Raw genomic sequence first — 13,231 nt, forward strand, 5'->3', positions numbered from 1 at the left:
TACTTGGGGAATATTTTCAGTCTGAACCGTAACATACACATCTGTTCCTACATTGAAGTTAAAGACTCTAAGACACAGTTGATATTTTTTTCTTAGTATTTAAACTATTTTTATAACATTACAGAAAAAGATAATGAGAGAAAACACAAGGGGTAATCTTGTTTTGGGTCTTACTGAGTTATTTAGACAGAAGATTATGATTATTAGTTGATTATTCAGATGCTGGGAAGTTTAGTTTTTCCATTTTTCACTTTGAAAATAAATATAGTGCAGATAAGATTTCTAGGATTAGGCAGAATAAGGTTCTAGGCCTAGCTGTACTGTCTCCCCTTGTGAGATCTTGGGTGAGGTATTAAATCTTTCTGGACCTCAGTTTTCTGATTGTAACATGGAGTCAGCTATAGTATTCACAGCATGAGGTCGCGTTACAGGATTACTGGAGACAATGGTTATAGAGTGCTTATCACAGTACTTGGCTCATATGAATGCTTAGTAAAGTTTGGCTGTTGCTATGATTCCCATCACTATTCAAATGAATAAGTATCACACCAAAAGAACAAGTCTAAAAATGACAGCTGTATCTATGATCTGCACTCCTTACCACGGTGCAAGCACTTCTCATTCCTTACATTCACAATGACTCCATGAAGTGCAAAGGTAAGGAACAGATTAGTTCCAAATATTTCAAAGTGGTATTGGAGGAAGAACTAGGTCCCATATTCTTAGCATCCAGATCATCAGGAGAGGGCTTTATCTTTAACTAATTTGTCACCAGCATCTCCTTTCTTTTTCCCTAGATGGTGACCATCAGTGATCTCAAGGGACTGTTTCTGGGGCAAGAATTCTCTATTGAATGGAAGCTTCCAGTCAGTGACCTAGAGAAGTTCAGCTGCTACCCAGAGGATTCTTTTGCTTCTGAGGAGAGCTGTAGGCAGCGGGGGTGCCTTTGGGAGGTAATGATCAGGAACAGTAACCATATTGTGTTATTAAAGTTGCCTCATAAGTACCTAGGAACCTAGAAAACACTTTTTGCAGGCTGATGCTTCACAACAGCTTGCAAATGTGCATCTTGTCAACTCTGCATGATGGGTGATCAGTATTTCTGTCAGATATTCTGAGTCAGAAGAAACTTGTGTCTCTCTCCAGCCATATCATTCCAAATCCTATTAGACATAATAGCACACATTGGGTATGCACTGTGTGTTGAGTATTTTAAGTGAATTTGTTTTTCATTTATTTATTGGAGAGCCCAAACAGGGGAGATGAGATAAGGCTGGTCCTCTCTGTTTGAGCAATATAGAGAATGGAAGCCAGGAAAATGTAGTGATTCTCTTGAGACCAGATCAGGTGCAATAAGAACTCTGAGAGCAGGACCCTGCCTGAGGGAGGGTTCCAGGCTCCAGGTTAGAATGCCTGCTGCTCTGTCACTGTTCACTCATTACAGGAGGCCAGTTTGTGTGTGTGTGTGTGTGTGTGTGTGTGTGTGTGTGTGTGTGATTTCTAGGGCTGCTGTAACAAAGTACCCACAACCTGAATGGCTTAGAACAATACAAATTTATTTCTTTACACTTCTGGAATCTAGAAGTCTAAGATCAAGATGTCAGGAATGATTCCATCTGAGCGCTGTGAGCAAGATTCTTTCCCATGATTTACACTTACCTTCTGGAGGTGTGCTGGCAATGTTTGGTATGTGTTAGCTTGTACCTGCATCACCCTGATCTCTACCTTTATGATCACATGGTGTTCTCCTGTGTGTAATTGTCTTTGTGTCCAAATTTCCTCTCCTAACAAGGTCACCAGTCATATTGCATTAGAGCCCATCATAATGCCCTCATCCTAACATGATCATTTACTATGATCCTATGTCCAGTGAGTCACATTTATATATTAGGGCTTAGGACTTTGGGAGGGAAATATAATTCAACTCACAACAATGAGTAAAGCTGCCTAAGACCGAGTCTACGTTAAGCAGCGTCTTCAGTGTCAGAGGCTAATCAAAGATTTTTCCTGTTGTTCCAGCACACGACTACTCCTGGTGTGCCTGTCTGTTTCTATGACACCATCCCTCGCTATGCTGCCAGTAACATCCAGTACCTGCGCACAGGCATCACCACTGACCTGATCTTCCTAGTGACCCCGACATCTGCACAAGTTGCAGCAGCTCCACTGTCACCAGCAGCAGCCTCTGTTGTCTCTGGTCCTCTTTCTGTAGAGATCAGTTCCCTCAAACTGAGTGTGGTCTACCACACAGAGAACATGCTGCAGGTCAAGGTAATTCCCAAACTGCAGGCTCTGATTCTCAGAATGGAGTTCCTACCTCACTGCTACAGCTCTGTACAGATGGAAATCAATGAAAGACTTTTAGTTCAAATCCCTTCATTTGCATATGCAGAAGCTGAGGCCTAGAGGAGTAAAGGTCAGAATGTTAGTGGATGTGACCTTAGATCCATCAGGATTGTGAATTTTCTATAATTGTGAATACTCTTTAAAGAATCAGCCTACCTGGTAAATACATAAGAAAAGCACTGGCTCACTTCCAACATTTCTAGCTATTCTATAATAGTGGATTTCAAACCAAGTGACCCCTTCTGTTATGGGTATTGAACTCTGGTCTCCTGCATGCTAGGCAAGTGCTCTATCATTGAGCTACACAGCCCCAAACCATTGGCTTTCAAACTTTAACATGCATCAGAATCACTTGCATCTTCTTAAAACCCAGACTGATGGGCTTCACCCATTCTGTTGATCTGGGGTGGGCTACTCTGAGAATTTGCATTTCCACTGATGGCCAGCCCACACTGATGCAGCAGATCCAGGGGCCACACTTTGAGATCCATTGCTTTGCTCTTCCTATTAGAAATACTGTACATCGTGAGCCACATAAGTTTCCTAGCAGGAGTATTTTTTAAATGTATTTGAAAAAAAGGTGAAATTGATTTTAGTAATATTTTATTTGACCAATATGCTACAATAAATTTTGTTTCACTTTGAAATCCAAGTTTAATTATGGAGATATTCCACAATTTTTTAATGTTGCTATCTTTCATATTCTTGTATGTATTTTGCACTTACAATGAATCTCAATTTAGACTAGCACGTGTCTAGTGCTTAGCACCCAAGTGGGGCTGGTGGACACAGGCTTGGACAGTCTTCTCTCAGCACTGGTTTTCACACTTGACTATATTGTGAATCACCTTCCTGTGAAAATGAAGGTCTAGGTTAAGGGCTGAGTAGCTGCATCTTTAACAAGATCCCAGGCAATGCTGTTACTCTGAGTTGAGAAAAGTAGTTTTGGAAAGTAGAGTTCTAGACAAAACTTCACCAGAGCATAAAATGTGGGCTAATAATGGTACAAAGAAGGGGACGGTCACTAGTGATGGGGATGCTCCCTGTCATTTTGTTACATTTCACTTTTCTTGTTTTTTCTACTGACCAGTCCTGGTAGGGAAAGTGGAATGAGTTGTGGATATAAAAGAGAAGGTGCAGCAATAGGAAAGCTAGACATCTGGAAGCTCAAACAGTAAAGATGGCTCAGCATCCATGTGAAAGCTCAATTCTCTGGTTCCTTACACACACACACACACACACACACACACAAATGCATGCTCACACTCATGTTCTTAGTTACATGCACATAATATGTTTGTATAGCACACATCCATAAACACACATTCAACCTACAAGATTCTACAGGCTTAAATTACAAGTTCTCCATAGGACAGCCCCTCACTGGTTTCAAATGGGTATTACAGAGACATTGTTGAAGTCTAGGATCTGGTTCAGACATAGTAGGATGGCAGACCTCACAGCTACTTACTTAGGGATTTTTGATGCCTCCTGTTGTGCTTTAAACTAGTCCAAAAAAATAGGAACTGATTATAGGGACTGGTGTGAGAAGTTTTGGGTCTGATGCTCTATCAGAAAGAGTTTCCTTCTATCTCTTTGGCAGATCTATGATTCCACTAATAAAAGGTATGAGGTCCCAGTACCTCTGAACACACCTCCCTCACCAGTTGACTCCCTCAAGAACTGCCTGTATGATGTCAGGATTCAGACCACTCCTTTTGGAATCCAGGTTCTTCGCAAAAGCTCCGGGACTGTGATGTAAGCACGGCTTATATGGTTTTAATTAGAGTGGAAATGTAATTATACAAGTAAAATACTAATTTCAGAGATAACCCCTAAGTAATTATGTGTGTTTGTTGAATAATATGTCAATTTCCCCTACTTCATTAGGGAATTTATTTTGTATTAGTTAGTAACTCAAAAATTAATCAAAGGTTTAAAAAGCCTAATTAAGTCTTGTTTGACTTCAGAGAAAGAAAATACGTTCTATTTATTCTTGTTCTATTTGTTCTTGAAAACTCTGTTTAGTTAAGTACAACAGATAACACAAGATATGTCTGTTCTGTATTCTGCTTCACTGAGAAATAATAACTGAACAGCAGGACAGATAGAGATTAGGAAGGAGAAAAAAAAATTGGCTTCTTCTAATCTTTGCTTCTACTGATACTGTGGACTTCAACCGTTTTTGTAACATTAAGGATGGGAAGAATGGTCAGTTACCATCTCCCATCCCTTGTTCTGCTGTTGAAGGTCTGGATGCTGCCTGGGAGAGGTTCCCCATTCCAGTAGAGGTTGTCACTTGTGTGCGTACATGTGTTTCCTCCTGTGTATGGCTTCTGAAACCAATTTTATCTCCATTACCCTCTTCAAGTACTCTGACCAATCTAGAGAAGTTGTTTTAAGAATTTTACATTTTTCTATTTGAAAGCATATTTTAGACCTCATTCATTTATTCACATGTGTTCAAGCTGGTATGCTGGGCACAGAGAACCAAAAGTAAAGAGATGAATGAGACAGTCTTTGCTCACAATAAGCTCATGGCCCAGGAAAGGAGCTTGCAGTCCTGCAAACCACAAAATAAAAATGCAAGCGTGGAGCCTTGGTACAGAGTCATGGCTTTTGCTATGGCCAGCATCATTCCACATGTTTGAACTTGCATCCAGATGTTCAATAAGGCAGGCACCCCAAATATACTCTATGTTTGCCTGGCTGGTGATCGCTAGCTCAGTGTGGGGTGCTTCTTTGTGTTGTAGTTGGGATTCTCAACTCCCTGGCTTCACCTTCAACGACATGCTCCTTTCCATTTCCACTCGCCTCCCCTCTCAGTACATCTATGGCTTTGGGGAAACTGAGCACATGACGTTCAGAAGAAACATGAGCTGGAATATGTGGGGGATGTTTGCCCGTGATGAGCCACCAGGGGTAAGAATGGGAATAAAATTAGTAATCAGTTTCTCCATTGTGAATTTATATTCTTTTGCCCACAAATGATGCCCTGTTCATCAGCTTTACCTAGTGTTAATAAATTTCACTCTCGCTTGTAAGAGGACACATCATGCTCTTTTGTCTATAAAAGATGTTTAGTTATAAATATACTCTTATTTAATATATTATGTGTCCTGCAGATAGCTAAGTGCCTAGCTTCAAATTTAATAAGATTCTTTCTTTGCTCTTCAGAGGCTTATAGACTAAGGGTGATAGGTGTGGAAACAGTAACAGCACACTGTAACTGGTGCTCTGATAGAATGATGTAATAATAAAAGGAATACAGAGGGAGAGGATGCAGCTTTCACTTGGGGTGGAAGGGAAGATCAAAGAAGGCTCAACCAAGAATGTGACATTGAATTGCATCTTTAGTGTTAAGTATGAGTTTGCTGTCTAGGTAATGATGTGAAAATAGTTTACAAGAGTTTCACTGTGTTATCACCTCCTTGGTTTTCTGTTACCAGTACAAGAGGAATTCCTATGGTGTCCACCCCTACTACATGGCATTGGAAGAGGACGGCAGTGCCCATGGAGTGCTCCTGCTGAACAGTAATGCCATGGGTAGGACAGAGGGGCATTCCCCATGCACTGCCATCAACAGTTGTGACTACTCTATTGGGATCTGGGATATCATTAGAAATAAATTCAAGGGTGAAAAATAGATAAATAAGCCAACCTTCCATTTATTCATCCATTTATTACAAATTTATTAAGTGCTCTGGATCATGTATTAAGTATAAAATTTTGAGTAACCATGGCCTTGTATTTTGCTGGGTCACTCACTGTAGCTTCTTTTCACAGAGTGATATAAATTGTTGAGATGGCAGAGTGTGTTTAGAATACCTGGAAATCCATCTCTGATTTCACTGGGTGAGAAATGGCTTATTAGAGGAGCCAGTTACTGAGGAATGAGAGTAAAACTGCAAATTCAAGGGCAGATTTCCTAGTAGGGTGACTTACATCTCCATGAATTTTTCTCATCTACTTTCTGTTTTTTAATTTTACAGATGTGACACTCCAGCCCACTCCTGCCCTGACATACCGCACTGTAGGAGGGATTTTGGACTTTTATATGGTTTTGGGACCAACTCCTGAGCTTGTAACTCAGCAATACACTGAGGTTGGAAGCCATTCTATCCATTAATAAATCACTGAATATTTTTTGGGTATTGTAACCATATTCTTAGCAATGAGATACACCAATGTTTTCCTTTTTAGCCAGAAGTGTCCCTACTCCATTATGTATTTCTTAAAGTCAAATTATAGCGTTTCAAGATGCTAAAGGCATATTAGTGACCCATGTGTCTGTTGACTGCTTGCTGGAGCATTCATCTAAGAATCTCTAATTAGTAACAACACATCGAGTCCTTGGGTTTCCTAGAGTGATGGCTGTAGAATTCAGGGAAACTTTAATAGTAACATTTCTATCATTCGGCATCTCCATTATTGTTCTCATTTATTTGACTTTCTTACTTTTCTAGAGTGGGGCCTCATAGATCAGATACTCCTCAGTAGAAATGTTCCAGTTGCTTCAATTATAACCCAATCACTTTTTCTTCCCCGAGAAGTTTATTGGATCCATTTTCTTCACTCCTTAAAAAGTTTTAAACAATGTGTAATATTTGCACATATTTATGGAGTATGGTATGATGATTTGGTACATGTGTACAATGTATAATGACAAAATCAGAGTAATTAACATTTTTATGTTCTAGTTGATTGGTCGGCCAGCAATGATTCCATACTGGGCCTTGGGATTCCAGCTGAGTCGCCATGGATACCAGAGTGATTCTGAAATCTCCAGTTTGTATGATGCAATGGTGGCAGCCCAGATTCCTTATGTATGAAACTCAGCTTTCATATCCTCACTCAACTTCTGCCTTCTAGTTATGGGAATTTGTATTTTATATTGAAAAAAGGTCCATAGAAATTACTGTTGTGACTAATGTAGTATAAAAATATGTAGCTGTGGAGCTAGTCCTGTGCAGAATACATTGCTTTTTAACATTACTTCAGATCAAGATTCAAAACTAAGAGTTGCATAAACCCTTCAGTGGTTGGTAGAAAAAGGATACAGAACTCACTGCCTCTTGCTGGGATATTCTGCAGTAGCCACAGCTGAGCTTAAGAAGTGGATAACTTGGGGAGATGGATATAAAGTGACAGTATGAAAAGAACACTTAGAAGCCTTCATCTTCTCTAACACACATACCCATATATGTTTACATGCCATCTACTTCCCCGGGAAAGCACTGATAAGTATAATCAATTGTTGTCAACAGGCAGAATTCCCCAAATAGCATGCTCCTTCTCTCCTTCTAGTGTTTCATCACTCATTCTTCTTTTAAGCTTTCAATTCAGCTCCTGAGATTGTGGAGGATAATTAATTATTAGAAGGTGAAAACAAGGTGCTATGATTTTTCTCATCAAAGATAATTTGACACATTCATCAGTTTATATATGTGTATATATATTTTTATATATACTTATTAAGAAGAAATGAGAAAATATAAGAAAATTACAGGAAGAAAAGTCCATAGATCTATCTTATTAAAGCAATTTATGCTAATAATTATGCTAGTTCATGCTTGTTAAAATTTTGGCTTAGGCACAAATATCCCTTTTGCCAAATAAGTTTTACCTAGTGTCCAAGGAAATATAAGTGATTATCACCTTCAGCCTAAACAGAAGTGTTGTTTTTTTCCCCATTAACTTTATTGGTACATTTTAGGTATACAATACAGTTACATTCATCATTGGGATCTTGTACCATTACATGAGTCTCTTGGTTCTTATCTTTTTTCCCCTTCCTTTGCCCTCCCTTCCCTATTTGCAAAGACCTTGTTTCCATTTTTTTTCTCTTCTCATATTTTTTCCTTTCCCTTTTTTCCCTTCCCCTACCCCTCCCAATTCCCCTGCTCTTTTAGACCTTTTCTTCCTGTTACACAATATCAGTTATACATTTTTAAAATTATAATATTAAGATCTAGGAGACATTACCACAGATTTTACAGAATTTAAAAGGATATAGAAAGCATATTACAAAAATCTTTTTTGAAATAAATTTGACAACTTCTAAGAAGTAACTTGGAAGACAAATTAATGAAACTAACTCTGGAGGAAATACAAAATTTGAATAGCACCTATTAAAGAAAGTATACTCCTAGCTTGAAAACCTACCTATATGACAACAGCAGGCTCATAAATATTTTAACTGATAAATTATATCAAACAATTAAAGCAGATAAAAGAAGGAACACTTCTCCCCTCATTTTAGAAACTCAACATTGTGCTAATCCTAAAACTGGATAAAGATAATAGAAGAAAAAAGTATGAACATAGATAGAAATTTGTTTAACAAAATAAACTATTAGAAGTCAGATCTGGCAGGATGTAGAAAGTGTTTTTGTTATCGGGATGGCAGTGTTGGTTCAGCTTGGAAGATCCACCCCCAAAAGTCATCATTTTAACAGAAGAAAGGAAAAAGCCATATGATCCTGTCACTAGTTGGAGAAAAAGTATTGGAGTAAATTCTATAGCTGTTCATGGTAAAAGCTATCAGGAGACTAGAAGTAGAACAGAACCTTCTCAACAGATTAAAGACATGTACTCCATACTTCCAGCGAGAACACCTTGTATGAATGGAGAAGATACAATGCTTTCTCCTTAAGGTGGGGAACAAGGGCAGATATGCTTACTCTTTATCTGTCCATTAAACTTTGAAACCTAGTCCCCACCAAAATAGTCTGGCAATAAAATGACACAACTAGGATAGAATCAGCACGGCAGAAGCAAAATCTTTATATGTAGATGAAATGATCATCTACAGAGAAAATACTAAGAAATCTCTAGGACCCCCTAGAACTTGTACTTGAATTTAGCAGGATTAGAAAACACAAGGTATATATAAAAATTCAGGTCTATGTATACTTGCTATCAATGAAGAATTGGATATTGAAATTTAGAAGTTATGTAGGAGTACGAAGGACCTAGAAAAGTTAAAAACAAAAACAAAAACAGTGTTGGAAGACGTTTAGTACCTAATTTTAAGACTTCTTCTAAAGCTACAGTAATCAAGGCAGCGTTGGTGTAAGGAAAGACATATAGATCATTTGAATAAAACAGAGAATCTAGCAATAGAACCACACATATATGGTCCACTGAGTTTTGAAAGATTATTTAACATTAACATTTTATAGAATATAAACTCGATTCAAGAGCCGAGGAAGAGATAGTGTTTTCAGTAAATGGCACTAGAACACCTGGTATCCGTATATAAAAAATTAACCTCAGCTCTTTTTTTCCATACATGAAAATAACTTGAAGGGATCTATGAACCTAAATATGAAAGCCTAAAAGTATGAAACTTTAAGAAGAAATTATAAGGGCAAATATTTATGAATTCAGGGTAGGCAAGAACTACCTAGGATACAAAAAACATGATGTATAAAAGAAAAAAATTGATAAATGAGATTCCATCAAAGTTTAGAACTTTAAATGACATCATTAAAATGAAAAGTAGTCCTTGAACAGACCATATTTACAATGCATATAACCTATGAGCAGAATATATAAAGAACTCTTACAGCGCATTAATAGACAACCCAATGAAAGTGTAGACAGATGATAAATAGCCAGTATAGCACAAGGAATGGTGTGCAAATCTAGAATCAGAAAAATACTAACCAGTACAATAATAAGATTGAATTATATACTCATTAGGGAGATGAAGTTAAAAGTTTCAAAAGCCTTGTCATGACTTTTTCTTTTAGTTGGATTCTCCCCCGTTTTGTTTAATTTGTCATGCCCAATGGATTCATTCTGCTGGGTTTCCTGGGGTTGTGATCCTCATTGTCTTTTCCTAGGATATTGTCTAAAATTTTTTGGAGTGTCGGTTTGATATTCATGAAGTTCCTGAGGTGCTCTTTATCATGAAAGTATCTTATTTCTCCATCCATTTTGAAAGATAGTTTTGCAGGGTACATCAATCTGGGTTGGAGGCTGTTTCCCTTTAGGGCTTGAAATACATCACTCCAAGCTCTTCTTGCCTTGAGGGTTTGCATTGAGAAGTCTGCTGTGATTCTGATGGGCTTCCCTTTGTATGTGATTTGTTTCTTTTCTCTCACTGCTTGTAGAATTTTATTCTTCTGTTGGATTTCTGGAATCCTAACTATTATATGCCTATGTGTAGAGTTTTTTTGATCAAGGTTAGTTGGAGTCCTATATGCTTCACTTATCTGTATGTCAAGTTCTATTCCCCTCCTTGGGAAGATTTCTGCCATCACTTCTGTAAAGAGTTTTTTTATGTCATCTGCACTGTCTCCTGTTTCTTCATTGACTCCAATCAGTCTTATGTTATTCTTCTTTGCATCATCTAGCAGCTTCTGGATTAATTTCTCATGTTCCCTGACAATTTTAAAGCAATTTTTCCTTTCCTCCTCACTAATTGCAATCTTATCTTCTATATCTGAAATTCTGTTCTCACGATGGCTCATTCTGCTGTGTAGACTTTCAGTGGAGTTTTTAATCTCCTGCAAATCTGTTTGTATCTGTTTTATGGATTCCATTTTTTTCCTATGTTGGGATTCCATCATGTTCCTCAGATCCTCTATTTTTTTATCTGTATCCTCTCTAGATTTATTAATCATGTCTTGCACTATGGGCACAATCCCTGCTGTTATCTTAGAAATTATTTCTGATTTCATTTTTCCCAGATCCTCTTTTGTTGCCAGTTTAGAGAGTCCAGGTGGTTGAGTATCAGATTGTTCCATCTCATTTCCCTTTGAGGTTGCTATACATGATCTGGAAGTCTGTTTTTGAGGCTTGTTTATGTGGCTTCTCATTTCCACAGTGTGTGTGTGTGGGGGGGGTGCTTCTGGCACCCACGTGGCTCACCTTCTCTGCCCTAGGAGGTTGGGATGGTGGCAGGAAGCTTCCTTCCGGGTGCTGGGATCCACTGAGCTTCTCTGCCCTAGGAGCCTGGGATGGAGGTGGGGAGCTTCCTTCCAGGTCTTGAAACGTTTTTTTGTTTTTTCAGAAGTGTTTTTTTCTTTTTTCACCCTAATATTAATTCCATTCTCTATCATTCAGCAAACGTGGATTGAGTGAATTTCATGTGCAGAAACCTGGTTTGGTACTGTGCAGAGATTTTTTTATATATATTCTGGAAAGTTATAGAATAATATAGTTCTGAAATGAATACATTTAGTGAGGTACTGTAAGGAAAAATCTAGATATATACAATCTTGTTTGTTTCTTTAAAAAGTCTCAATTTCTATGCTTAATTAACTGGTAGTTTTATAGGCTCACTGAGTTTGAAATTTGAAGAGTAAGAAAGTCATGAATTAAGGGAAGAAAAGGGGAGAGTTCCCAGTGGGCAAACAGAAAGAAGAATCGAGACAGTGAGCTGGGAGCAGGAATCAGAAAGGAGTTCTAATCAGCATTATCAAAAGGTTGGTGTAGGGGACTAGTGAAATGAGAAATTAAGAGCCCTGGGCCCTGGGTACACAGCAGGGTCTGGAGTCTGGCAGAGCAGTTAGTATGCCCTTTAGGTGCTGCTGCAGGATCCTGGGGATCTTGCTTGCTCCTTCCTGTAGGATGTGCAACATGTAGACATCGATTACATGGACCGGAAGCTGGACTTCACCCTCAGCCCCAGCTTTCAAAACCTTGGTATCCTGATTGAGCAAATGAAGAAAAATGGCACAAGATTTATTCTCATTCTGGTAGGTATTGAGGCCGATTAGATGCCTTTTTCAATTTCTCTATTCATCATTCGAAAAAAAATAACACAGAAAGAAACTAGATGAAAGGTACAAGGAAGTGTCCTGTACATTTCTGGGAACTTCTTGTGCATCTGTAGTTATTTTGTAAGTTGGAAAAAAGCAAATAAAGAACAAGTGAAAATGGCTTTTAAGAGACAATGCTTTCTAATACTGTGTTTACTTTTCATAGCTGAGTGTTACAGGAATGTAATTCACTAATACTTTTAGTAGAGTGAAAAGAATTGTGAGCAGAAACACTGAAGTGTCTCACTGATGCAAATTATGCTTTAGAAAGAACTACATCTTTACTCTCATCTTTCCTCAAGAGGTTCAAAATCTCTTAGGTTATATCATCACTCAGCAGTGGTGAGCTCCAGAGGACTTATTTCTCATTTACTATGCTTACAAACAACTGACTTAAGATCCAGAATACCAACTTATTATTTTGTATTAAAATCTATATCTTAGTAAATATGGAAGTAGTTACTGTCAAATATTTGGCCTCTTCTAACTTCCAAAATTAGAGCATGACTTTTGTTTGTTCATTAATTCAAAGATTTACTAATATTGGCCATTTGAGAATCTCTGTCCCAGAAAGTGTGTGTGTGTGTGTGTGTGTGTTTTGTGTATAGTCTAAATTAGTGAGTAAGCCAATGTCTTCTTTTCTGAGAAGACATTTATTCTAGTGGATCAAAACAGCTGATAAATAGATATTAAAAAGATAATTTCAGATAGTGATTTATATGACAATAGTGAAGTAGCAAAATATTATAGAGGGAAATTAGGGCAGGTATGAGATGGGGTGAATCAAATAGGCCCTTTTAAATGAGCAATTTGGACTAAAAATAAAATGAACAAGGTACATTTTCTTAAGGACTGTTACTATTTTTCTCTGGAAATGCAATAAATTTGCTCTCTCTGCTTGAAGGCAATGTTATTAAACTCGTTTAGCTCTAGGGATTGTTTTCAAACATTAGCAATTTTTTCTCAAGAATTTTATGGAGAAACATCAATATATTCTTTTGCCACCCACTCTCTCTCATTTTAAATTGATTTCTATGTTATTGGAAGAATCATTCATATCATGTCATATTTCACTTGCCACAGGAGTTTTTCCATTTCATTACTTAAGCTCT

The 13,231-nt window shown here is 37.8% G+C and overlaps 1 protein-coding gene across 2 annotated transcripts in view; it reads left to right on the forward strand.

Moving 5' to 3' along the window:
• Mgam2 (maltase-glucoamylase 2 (putative)) overlaps positions 1–13,231 on the forward strand; it is a 109,052-nt gene that overhangs the window by 60,851 nt on the left and 34,970 nt on the right. For both annotated transcript variants that reach the window (XM_087205930.1, XM_087205931.1), the window contains exons 25-32: positions 798–953; positions 2,020–2,271; positions 3,950–4,104; positions 5,100–5,268; positions 5,796–5,892; positions 6,339–6,451; positions 7,047–7,172; positions 11,928–12,056. In XM_087205930.1, the coding sequence (XP_087062056.1) occupies positions 798–953; positions 2,020–2,271; positions 3,950–4,104; positions 5,100–5,268; positions 5,796–5,892; positions 6,339–6,451; positions 7,047–7,172; positions 11,928–12,056 (1,197 nt within the window). The remainder of the gene's footprint in view (positions 1–797; positions 954–2,019; positions 2,272–3,949; positions 4,105–5,099; positions 5,269–5,795; positions 5,893–6,338; positions 6,452–7,046; positions 7,173–11,927; positions 12,057–13,231) is intronic.

Source organism: Heterocephalus glaber, unplaced genomic scaffold (assembly GCF_053883595.1).
Source record: "Heterocephalus glaber isolate CG9 unplaced genomic scaffold, H.glaber_assembly_v1.0 deba00000621, whole genome shotgun sequence".
NCBI classification, from domain to species: domain Eukaryota; kingdom Metazoa; phylum Chordata; class Mammalia; order Rodentia; family Bathyergidae; genus Heterocephalus; species Heterocephalus glaber.